This window comes from Marmota marmota, unplaced genomic scaffold, assembly GCF_001458135.2.
Source record: "Marmota marmota marmota unplaced genomic scaffold, marMar, whole genome shotgun sequence".
Classification (NCBI taxonomy): domain Eukaryota; kingdom Metazoa; phylum Chordata; class Mammalia; order Rodentia; family Sciuridae; genus Marmota; species Marmota marmota.
In genome coordinates, this window is record NW_026000242.1 from 13,775,691 (window position 1) to 13,786,264 (window position 10,574).

The 10,574-nt window shown below is 41.3% G+C and overlaps 1 protein-coding gene across 1 annotated transcript in view; it reads left to right on the forward strand.

Annotated features, from left to right (window-relative positions):
- The window catches only part of Rdx (radixin), a 64,727-nt gene extending 60,763 nt beyond the window's left edge, over nt 1-3,964 (forward strand). Inside the window, exon 14 of the mRNA XM_048795788.1 lies at nt 3,898-3,964. Coding sequence (XP_048651745.1) covers nt 3,898-3,964 — 67 coding nt within the window. The remainder of the gene's footprint in view (nt 1-3,897) is intronic.
- Nucleotides 3,965-10,574: the final 6,610 nt, after the last annotated feature.

Genomic DNA, 10,574 nt, shown 5'->3' on the forward strand with positions numbered 1-10,574 from the left:
GAGACAAGATCTTGCTAAGTTACTTGGGGCCTTGCTAAGTTGCTGCAGTTGGCTTTGAAGTTTTGATCCTCCTGCCTCAGCCTCTGAGGGGCTGGGATTCCACATGCATGTACCACCATGCTCCATCTGTTTTCAGTATTTTAAAGAAATTTATAAACAATAAGATCATAAATACCATTGTCTTTTATTCATATCTACTCCTGCATATGAGCAATACTATTTCTATGGCAGAGCCCAAGGGAGGGGAATTGTCAAGTAGACTATGCCCTTCTCCATCTTTACTAAATAACTATCCAAATATTTCCCAAAATAAGGATTTACCCACACCTTTACCATGCTTGATATTGCTACACTTTTTAATTTCTGCCAATTTGATAGGTTTAACATGGAATCTATTGTGGTTCTAACTTGCATTTTCCTGATTGCTGATGTAGTTGAAAACTTTTCTTATATTTATGAGACTTTCATTGTCTTTGGAATGACTTTTGTTTTTTTTGCCTGATTTCTAGTAGCAAATAGCATATTTCTACTGCTTGTTTACCTCTAATTGATCAGTTCAGAGAATTTCCTCCTGTTCTGGTTACTAATCTTTTGACATTTAAGTGTTTTATAGATGTCTCCTTCCATGTCTTGTCTTTTTGCTTTTTTTAAACCATATCAGGGATTGAATCCAGGGGCACATCCCAGCCCCGCCCCCCGCTTTTTTTTTTTCCTTTTAAGACAGGGTCCAAGTTTCTTAGGTCCTCACTGAGTTGCTCCAGGTTGGCTTTGAATCCTCCTGCCTCATCTGCCTGAGCTGCTGGGATTACAGGTGTGCGCCACTTATGATTTTTTTGATGGATGAAAATTTTAAATTTTCTTTTAGCTTAATTTGTAAATCTGTCTCCATATATTTATGGGGATTAACCCCCATGTGTCTTTAAGACATTCCTCTTCCTCTAGAGATCATAAAGATATTCTCCTATATTTTTATATAAAAGTGTTTGGCTTTTTTCCTAAAAGTTTGGTTATTTTTACATCTAACTCTTTAGCTCAGAAGAACTTTTGTGTATGGTTGATGTACTGATGGCTGCTTTTACCGCTGTCCTCTCCCTATGGGCTGCATCCACTTGGCTCCTTTTCTCTGTTCTGTGACTCCTAGGCATGTGTCCAGCCTGGGGTCAATACCTTTCTGTCTTAGCTACTACTGCCTTAGCTTTTATAGATTTTAAGGGGTTAGTATCTGGTTGAGCTCTCTATAGAAGTTTGTCCACTTTATTTTGATAATAAGCTCCTAACTGGTTTTGGCTCATTGTTCTACATAAATTTTAGACCTAGTTTATATTGTATGAGAAAAAATTTGGAGACTTCTGGTAGAAAATGAACAGATTAGTTGGGAAGAAATTATATCTGTACAATATTAATCATAGTTCTCTCTCTCCATTTATTGATGTCTTCCTTAATGCCTTTAAATTGTTATTTTGCTATCTGTTTAGGAGTTATATTTGAAAACTGTTTCGTGACTAATGTAGAGAAATTTAATTTCTTTTTGTTTGCTTAGCTTAAATTAAGAAAATTTGCCCATTTTTGAAGGTGGTGGTGATGGGGACTCTCGGGATTGAACCCAGGAGAGGATTACCACTGAGCTATGTGCCTACATTTCAGTCCTTATTTTCTAGTTTGAGACAGGGTCTTGCTAAGTTACTGAAGCTGGCCTCAAATTTGCCATCCTCCTGCATCAGTCTCCTGAGTTGCTGGGATTATAGGCATGTGCCATTATCCTTGGCTCAAATTCTAATTTCTTTTCTAATAATTTATAAGTTCTCTTGGGCTTTTCACCCAGTCATCTTCTGCAATAATGAATTTTCAATCTTTCTTCCCTTACTTAAGCTTTTCATTCTTTTTCTTATTGAGTTGACTGTCTGGAACTTCCAGTCTAATGTTGAACACAGGTGCTGTCTCACTTCTGACTTAATAGGTATGCTTCTAACATTATGCCACTAATTACGTTTGTTCTAGGTTTTTGGCACATGACCCTTATCAGATTAATGAAACGTTCTTTTATAAGTATATACTTATTTTTCTAAGAGTTTTTTTTTTTTTTTTTTTTTTTTTTAGTTATTAAGGGAGGTTTTAAAACTTATTAAATGTAACTGCTATGTATATTGAGATAATTGGGTGCTTTAAAAATTTTGTTAACATCCTGATCTGGATATATTTTCTAATGTTAAGCCAAGTTTATGTTCCTGGAATAACTTGATACAACCATGCGCAGCACTCCACAAATCCGGAGCCCTGGGTACTGGGAATATTTTGCCCTCTGGTGTCTATATGTCTCCCCACCTCAATCCCCATCAGTTGTTGCTGTTGAGTAGCTTAATCTCATAGCACCACCTGGTGGCAATCTTTGGAAATTTCTGATTTCTGTCTTGACCTTGTTTTTCTCTTTCAGGGAAATGTATACATGCAGCTTCCTCTTATCACTGCTAACTTCTTTAATTTTGTTTTCTTTCTTGTGCCTTTTATCCACTGTGCTCCCTCATCCTCCTTTATTTAACTCTTCTACGTTTTCTCAGTATATTCATGAAAATCACTTCTTTTTTCCTTTCTTAGCTCTTCCTCTCACAATTTGTCCCTTTATGAATCTAAATCTACTTCAGTAGTGGTTAATCATGGTGAGAGTAGAACTGGCAACTAAAGAAAAAATACAACTGTATAGTTTGATGTAGAATAAAGGGTCCGCTCTGCTAATTTCCCAAATCCTTGAAAATACTTCCCTTTAAAATGTTCTTAAATTTCAAATACTACTTAATCATCTTCTAATTAATTCTACCCAGTTGAACATCAAGCTCAAGTATTCAATTAAAGTTATAAAACTATTAATAAGTCTCATTGTATCTTTGTTCCTTTATTACCAGCTTTCACAAATTTGAGGTTTCTAAAGTATTTTACTAAGCAGACTCAGTTTTTCATTATAGGTTAAACTACTTGGAAACAGAGCCACCATCTGTGACAGTTTTCAGAGGAAAACAAGCCAGCCCAGACATGCTTTTGGTACATAATCTATTCAGAAGACAGAGACTGACTAACTGACTTCTGATTGTTTACCTACTAGTATGGAAAACACTGTAAGCATGATTCTCCCCAGTCCAGGAACTGACAAACCAGTTGGCCAGTCCAGCAGCTTCTTTGTTGCCTTAGTCTTACTTTTGTTTTCTGGTTGGTATCTCTAAGGGCTGCATCTGAGAGCGGCAGATGAATCGACTAAGGAAGACAGAGTGGAGAAAGTGGGGCTCAAATTGTTCTCTGTGGCCCCTGGGATGCCAATGTGGCTACCTGGGAGGTCATTTTGTTTGTCTTAACCCACCCCAGTCCTGTGGCAGGCAGATAGCATATATATTCAAATATAGCAACTACTAATTTCAAAGTAGGCACCATAAAGTACTTTCTTCTGTAAGCCTAGTTGTTACCTGAAGGAAATTCCAGAAGTGCCTTCATTAATCAAGAGAGAACTCGAAATAACATATAAAATCTACTAAAGCACAATACCCTGAAGTTCTGATATTTATGGCTTTGAGACCTGTTCATCTTGTGAAACTGATTGTGAGAGTTGCTACAACTCTTAGGGATATTCTAGCACCTATTTTAAGGAGCAATTTAGTTACTCTTATTTCTATATTCTAATAGTGTAGTTTCAAATGTGAATTTATTAATTTTTTTTTTAAAAAAAAGAGGCTAAAGATTAGGAAAGAGTCTAGTCTGGCAATTTAGTTACCCAGTGGCTCGATGATACTCAGAGGTGTTCCTGGCATTCCAGACTACAGGGCAGGCAGTCCATTACCCACCCCTCCCCTGTTTTATTTTCTTCTGTGTTCTTTTTCCAAATGCTTTCTAACTTTTTGATGTCTCTTTTGAAAGGTGGGGACCCAAGTTGTATGCCTTGTTCCAGATGCGATCTTGCCAAAGCAGTATAAAGCAAATGTAATAGGACGAAGGCTCCCTGACCAGGTAAGTACAACTGGTAGCTGTTGCCAGGGCTAGCCCACCCTCCCAGTAGACCTTCCAGGACACTGGGTCACTCTAGCTAAATGTGATATATTTGCAATAATACTTCAAGATTTGGAATAAGTGTCCATTCCTACAATACTATTTTTTAGATGTTTTTCATGTGACAGGAAAAAAAATGGTTATATGTGTTCACATAATATGGGGGATTTTTAGAAATGATTTGCTTCTTTGGCCTTGAATTTTGGATTGCTCTGAAATGAGGCGAAGGTCATGTTAGAATCTTTGGCATCTCTTAGCACCACCAGCACTTTTTTAAAATCCACTCAAAGGTCTGTGAAAGGCTCATTTTGAAAGGGGTGTAGCTGATTATGAATTTATAATTCAGGTAGTATTTGAACTAAAATCCTTAGTTAAAAGACATTTAAATATTTTTAGTTGTACATGGACACAATACCTTTATTTTATTTATTTACTTTTAACTTTTTATTCTATTTATCTTTATAAATGCTGAGGATCGAACCTAGCGCTTCACATGTGTGAAGTGAGTGCTCTACCACTGAGCCACAACCCCAGCCCTAAAACACATTCTTAATGTTTCATAGATTGCTATGAACAGATTAGCTTCTAATCTTTAAATCTTTATTTCAATGAGGAAATTTCATTTATGTAACACACTCCATTTTTTTTTCCATTTTGTTTGATTAGAAAAATTCCCCAAATTAAAATTCACCTAATGTTTTATAATCGTCCCTCATTGACTTTCATCTGTTATGTTTTTCCTTTTTAGAGTCAATCCTTTGAGTGAGTCAGATTCTGAGCTAGTGTCATCATAAGTAGGAAAAGACAATTTCTGCATGACTCACCAGGAAAGTCAAGCTCAAATGACAGATTTCGAATTATACAGAGATGAATTTATGAAGAGAGCGAGGGAGTTGGCAATTGTCACATCCTTCAGCCTGAAATGTCATGTAGTTGTCAGCCTTGGAAGGGTTACCGGGCTCCTCCATGGTTGATTATAATGTTACTGACCCAAGGAAAAGAAAGGGACTTCTGAGTGTTCTTCTAGTCCTCCTGCCACCCTTAGGCCTTTCCCACGGTGCTGTCATCCTGAGTGGGCCTGTGGGATCATGGTGGTGAGGAATTAGAGGTGACATCTAAAGCCACAGACAAGATAGAGCTGACTGGTTTCTTCAGGATAGCACCCCCTAAGGTCCAGGACCAGATGGTATCCAAATTATTAATCAGCCCTGAGGCTGGTGCAGCCGGTATATTCAGACACAGACTTCTGGCTCTCAATCTTCAGGCCTGTCTTTTTTCAGAGGCTTTAGGCTGATTTTAGTTTACAAGGCCAGGTAGACCTGACCTGTGTGTCCTTTCTCCTGGATTCTTGAAATGTGAAGTAGCCTGAGGCAGGATGGGGAGCTGATATAAAAGGGTAAGCTCATTCTTGGGCACACATGCCCACAGGCTGCTCAACTACTTCTCTTAGGATTCATGTCACAAAGGTTTGTGACTTTGATGTGAACATGTTTATGCTACAACCTTACACCTGCCTCTAATTCTGAAACAATACAAAGTCCACTAGGCTAGACTCTTTTTGAGCCCAAAAGTCATCCTTGCTGGGTGGAGGCCCAAGTAAGGAGTCTGTGGAGTCACCCTTATTCTGTTGCAGCCTGTGGTCATTCCATTCCCCTTCATAGCTCACTGACCAACACCCCTGGGGCCAAATGTTAACTGACAGAACATGGAGAAGGCATTCAGGATCATGCATTTTGCGGTCCCATTCTGGTAATGACTGAGTTTTCTTCTTAGTGACTTTGCTGTCGACTTTCTGTGTCTTCATGCAGGTCCCTGGCAGCTCACACATGGCAAGCGTTAGGATAAGGACATACCAAGACAGCCCTGTTCTGAATGTGTACATTCCTCAAAGTCTGTAATCTCAGCTGGAACTCGATGGACCAGTATTCTCTCAACCAGGATTCTTGCTGATGGTTCTTCTCCTCATCTCTATTGCTGTTGGTTTTCCCTTTCTTGCTCTTTCCAAACCTGTCTTGATTGCCTTTCCTAGGGACAGACCTGAGGAAATGGGCCCGGACTTGGGACTTCTGCCTTGCACCCTGCAGTCCCAAGCCAGCATCCATGGCACCCGTCTTCAAGGCACTGTCCCCCAAATGCCTTCAGACATCAGCTTCTGAGAACCCACTGTTTCTGCATGATTAGCTTGTAAGGAGGAATCTATGGGAGAATTTTCCAAAATTTTCCACTTAAAAAAAAAATGTGTGTGACTTTTTGGCTTCGATCTGAGAGTTAACTCAGTGGTGCACGGCTCTGTTTCCATGTGCACTTGTGTGGAATCTGAAGAAATTGATGCAACACACCCTTTCCTGTCTGGGCTGTTTGTATAATTGTATATAAATGTAGCAATAAATACAGTCTAACATCAATGTGCATCTTACTTTCCATTTGACTCTTCATCCTCATGGTAGGCAGTGACAATTACACTCTCAAGGAATTGGCCTCCTGACTAGTGGGGCCTGCCTGCCCAATCTTAGTTTCTAATCTCCTCTGATTTCACAGTGTTAGTCTGGAGTTGGGCAGTGGTTGGAGAAAGGGTTAAGGAGACTACAGTGGAAGGCCTGGGACATGAAGTGGCATTATTAATTCAAGAGATGGCACTGATCCTGGCATTTCAGGTTTGAATGCCCGAGAACTGAAGCTTAGAGGATTGGGTGAGAGTTTGATATGAGTCAGCTATTTTGATAGTCACTCATGTTCTTTAAGAATGTTTTCTGCTGCAGGTACTCACACAGATATGACAACATGAAACAGAATTTTCCATCTGTCACTAAAGGTTTTCAAGGGTACTAAGTCTGGTTGTTTTAAGGACAATCTCCTCCTACAGGGGACCCGTAAGCAGATAATGCTTTATTTGGCAGATATAATGCTGTTTGTCTAAAGTCAAGGGATATTTATTCAAACTGGTCTCTCACAATTCATTTGAAATCTCTGGTTATCATCATTTGTGTGACTTAAGACCACAATCACATACTCTGTTATGGTTTCTTACCAGACCTTTCCTTAATCATAAGCAAATTTGGCATAAAATTATTCAGTCATGAAGCAGGAAATGCAATGTAGCTGAAAGCTGGAAAGTCCTTCAGCAAGGGTTTGCAGCACTTGAAAGAGTACTTTTTGTGTATTAAATACACACCCACACACTGGAAGAGACTTAAGGAAATCATCTGGTTGAGCCCTCTGAGCCACTGAGCAGACAGTCACCTCTGTTCTTACTTCCACCTGTTAATAGATTCTTCGGAGAACTTGAGCCTCTGGGTCAAAGGATAAAGTCTGTCTTCCACAGCAGAGTCCCACAGGAGGCCACTTTTGAAAACCCTTTCTATGCGTAGCTGTTTCTGGCTGGGACTAGTGATACAAGAAGAAATTATTAGGAAAGAGAAGGGGAAACATATCCGTGGCTTCTGGTTATAGTGTCATAAGAGATAAGCCTAATTAGCGGTAATGCTGAATAATCCACAGTGGCAGGAGATTGAGGATTCTCAGCCTGTGGGTGTTAAAGCTGGGTGTGGGGTGTGGGCTCTGTTACTAATGAGTGGCTGGAACTTGGCTCAGTCACTCCAATTCTTGGGCCTCTGATTCCTCTACTGTAAAATGATATGTTTGGACTGATTTCTACATCTAAATTTACTTCTATTCATAAAGTCCTCCTTTGGGAAGGGTAGCCTATTTTTAATGCTAAAGAGCAAGTCATGAGACAGCAAGAATGGGCAATGAGAAGCAGAAGGGAGTGATAAAAAGACTGCTCATGTTCAGATACTTAAAAATGAATTGTCAAAATAATGACAAGTACCAGGTTGAACTTCTTCCAAGAAAAGAGGACATACTCAGCTCTCACTTTTCACATCCTGCTGGCTGGCTGTCTTTGTGTCTCGCTTCTGCCCAGGACAGAAGGACTTCAGTCTATGCTCGTCATTGGGACAGACAGGTGGAAAGCTGAAGCCTCAGAACAGGAAGCCACTTTCTTCACTCACAAACCACCAGAGCCACCAGACCAGGTGGGGCCATGCAGAGCATCCTTGGCCCTTAAAACTGCTAGGCTTATGTCCTTGTCAAACTGTCTCCAATTGTCTATGAGCAAAGCTGATCCATATCACAACCAAAGGGGAGGAAAGCTATTCACTTAAATCACAAATAGTCCACATCTGCCCTTAAGGAACACATTCCCCAGCCAGTTTCCCTCCAGTGTAGGTCTGACACTTACCAGCACAACAGCCCTGCCCTGGTGGTTCACTCCTCCCTTTCCAGGGAGATGGGATTTTGGTGAATTTGAAGAGGAGCCTGTACAGCACTTTCCTTCTCTTGAATTTTCCTTTTGGAAGCCAGCTGTCTGCAGGAAGCCCACAGCTCCTCCATGCCATTGTCATACAGAGGCAGGCCAGGCTCCCACAGGGTCAGTATTAGGGAAGAAGCCCGGTTGCTACAAAGCCCACATTTTCCAGCGTGAGTTTTAGCAATGCTCAAGGGGATAGCCTTCACTTGCTTACTCTTTTGCTCTATTTCTCAGTTGACCTAGCACAGTGGTTCTCACTTTCATGTGCATTCGAATCACATGGAAGATTTGTTAAAGAAAAAAACAACAAAAAACAGATGGTTGGGCTCCGTGCCCAAAGATTCTGATTGAGCAGGTCAGGGATGGGGCTCCAGAATCTGCATTTCTAGGGGCTGGGGCTGTAGCTCAGGGGTAGAGCACTTGCCTAGCACATGTGAGGCACTGGGTTCGATCATCAGCACCACATATAAATAAAATAAAGGTACTGTGTCCATCTACAACTAAAAAAACAATCTACATTTCTAGCAAGTTCCCAGGTAAAACTGAGGCTGCTCTATTGGGTACTCCACTTATGATCCAGGAGCACTTGGCTGAGGGAAGGAGTTTTATTTCTTGTTCCCCTCAAACTCCAGAAGCACCAAATGTTCTCAAGGCTGGATGAGTCAGCTGGATGGCCTTTGCTAAACTGGGGCTGGCAAACATTCCTTGGTCGGAATGAGTAACTCTTACAAATCAATATCCTTTTCTAGTTCACAGCCTTGGGGAGAAAGAAATGGTTATGGATTATAGTCATTTTGGTTCTAAGAAGAACACAAGATAAATCAATGCCAGCAGTATGTCAGTCTTGAAATGGTGATTTTATAAAGAGAATCCAAAAGGCACATGAAGCTCTCCTTTGATAAAACCTTATAGAACACAAAGCACAAATAAACATTTAACTGGACTTTTTAATAAAGATGGAGTCAGAGAATTGTATAAATTTTTCTTAGAAATGTAAAAGACAAACATTTGTAGACCAGGGAACAGCATGGGAAATCCTAATAAGTTGTACGTATATCTGTGTAATCAGCAAAAGACAACCAGAGCAGCAAGCCCCCAACTGTCCCCTGGTGTTCTCTCTCAGGCCCTGGGCCCCCCTCCAAGAGTCAGCACCAGTCTGAATCCTAATGGGGTAGGTGTGTTTCATCTGGTTTGTACTTTATATAAGTAATCAAGTTGTTCAGCATGTACTCTTCAGTTCTGCTTCTTTTGCTCAACAAACAAGAATTCCTAAAATTTGCTGTCACCCAATCTGCCTTGTGGCAGACCACATCACACCTTTCTCTGGTCTTTGACATCAGACTGGACGGTGGCGACCCAGCTAGTCCTCTCCACTTCCCAGCCCAGTGTGTCCCAGTGAGGCGACCCTGTGTCTGCACCTGGGCTCCAGCCCCCATGGGAAGTGCCTTTCTTCCCTCTCTCCCTTTCTGTCAATCAGAGGTGAGGCTGCATGCCCAGGCTGATGCTGGCCCACCCACCTGAGGCCCTTTCTTTGCTCTCGTTAGTTTGGGGGAATCTTACCCCCCATTTCCTGAGAGACTTCATGCTCACCTCCTCCCTTGGCTCCACAGTGGCACTGTCCTTTCAGCTCATATTTCAAGGTTAGAACTAGTCACACAATTCCTCCTAGCTTTAAGGCAGTTGGGAAACAGGGAATATTCCATGAGTGTCTGAGTCCATTTCGTGTAGTGTTAGCAGACTAACTGACCTGGGTACGTCATAAAAGTAAAGAGGTTTATTTGGCTTATGCTTGTGGTGGCTGGAGGGTTGAAACATCATGGCTCCAGCTTCCTCATCAGGGTCCCCCAGCTGGGACCCTGACAGAGAAACCAAAAGGGAGTAACTGACACTTTGGGTGGGTGAAACCTACTCTTGCGAGAGCTACATCACTACTTTCCTTAGATGGTGTCCTTATCACTTTCCACTAGGCCCAACCCTTTAAAGTGACACCACCTCAACACTGTCAAATCAAGCCTTAGCACAACCAACATTGGGGGGACAAACTCAAACCATATGCAAACCTTGGCAGTGAGCATTTGTGACTCTGCTACAGTGATCAAACTGACTTATCCGTGAGTTTGGGAGTGCCAGATTGTCCCTCTTGTACTTCTGCTCTTAGACACCCATGCACTCTGGTCCCTCTCCATTATTCTACAGTATGTGCTTTCTGTACACCGAGAGACCCCCCCCCCCCCCCCCC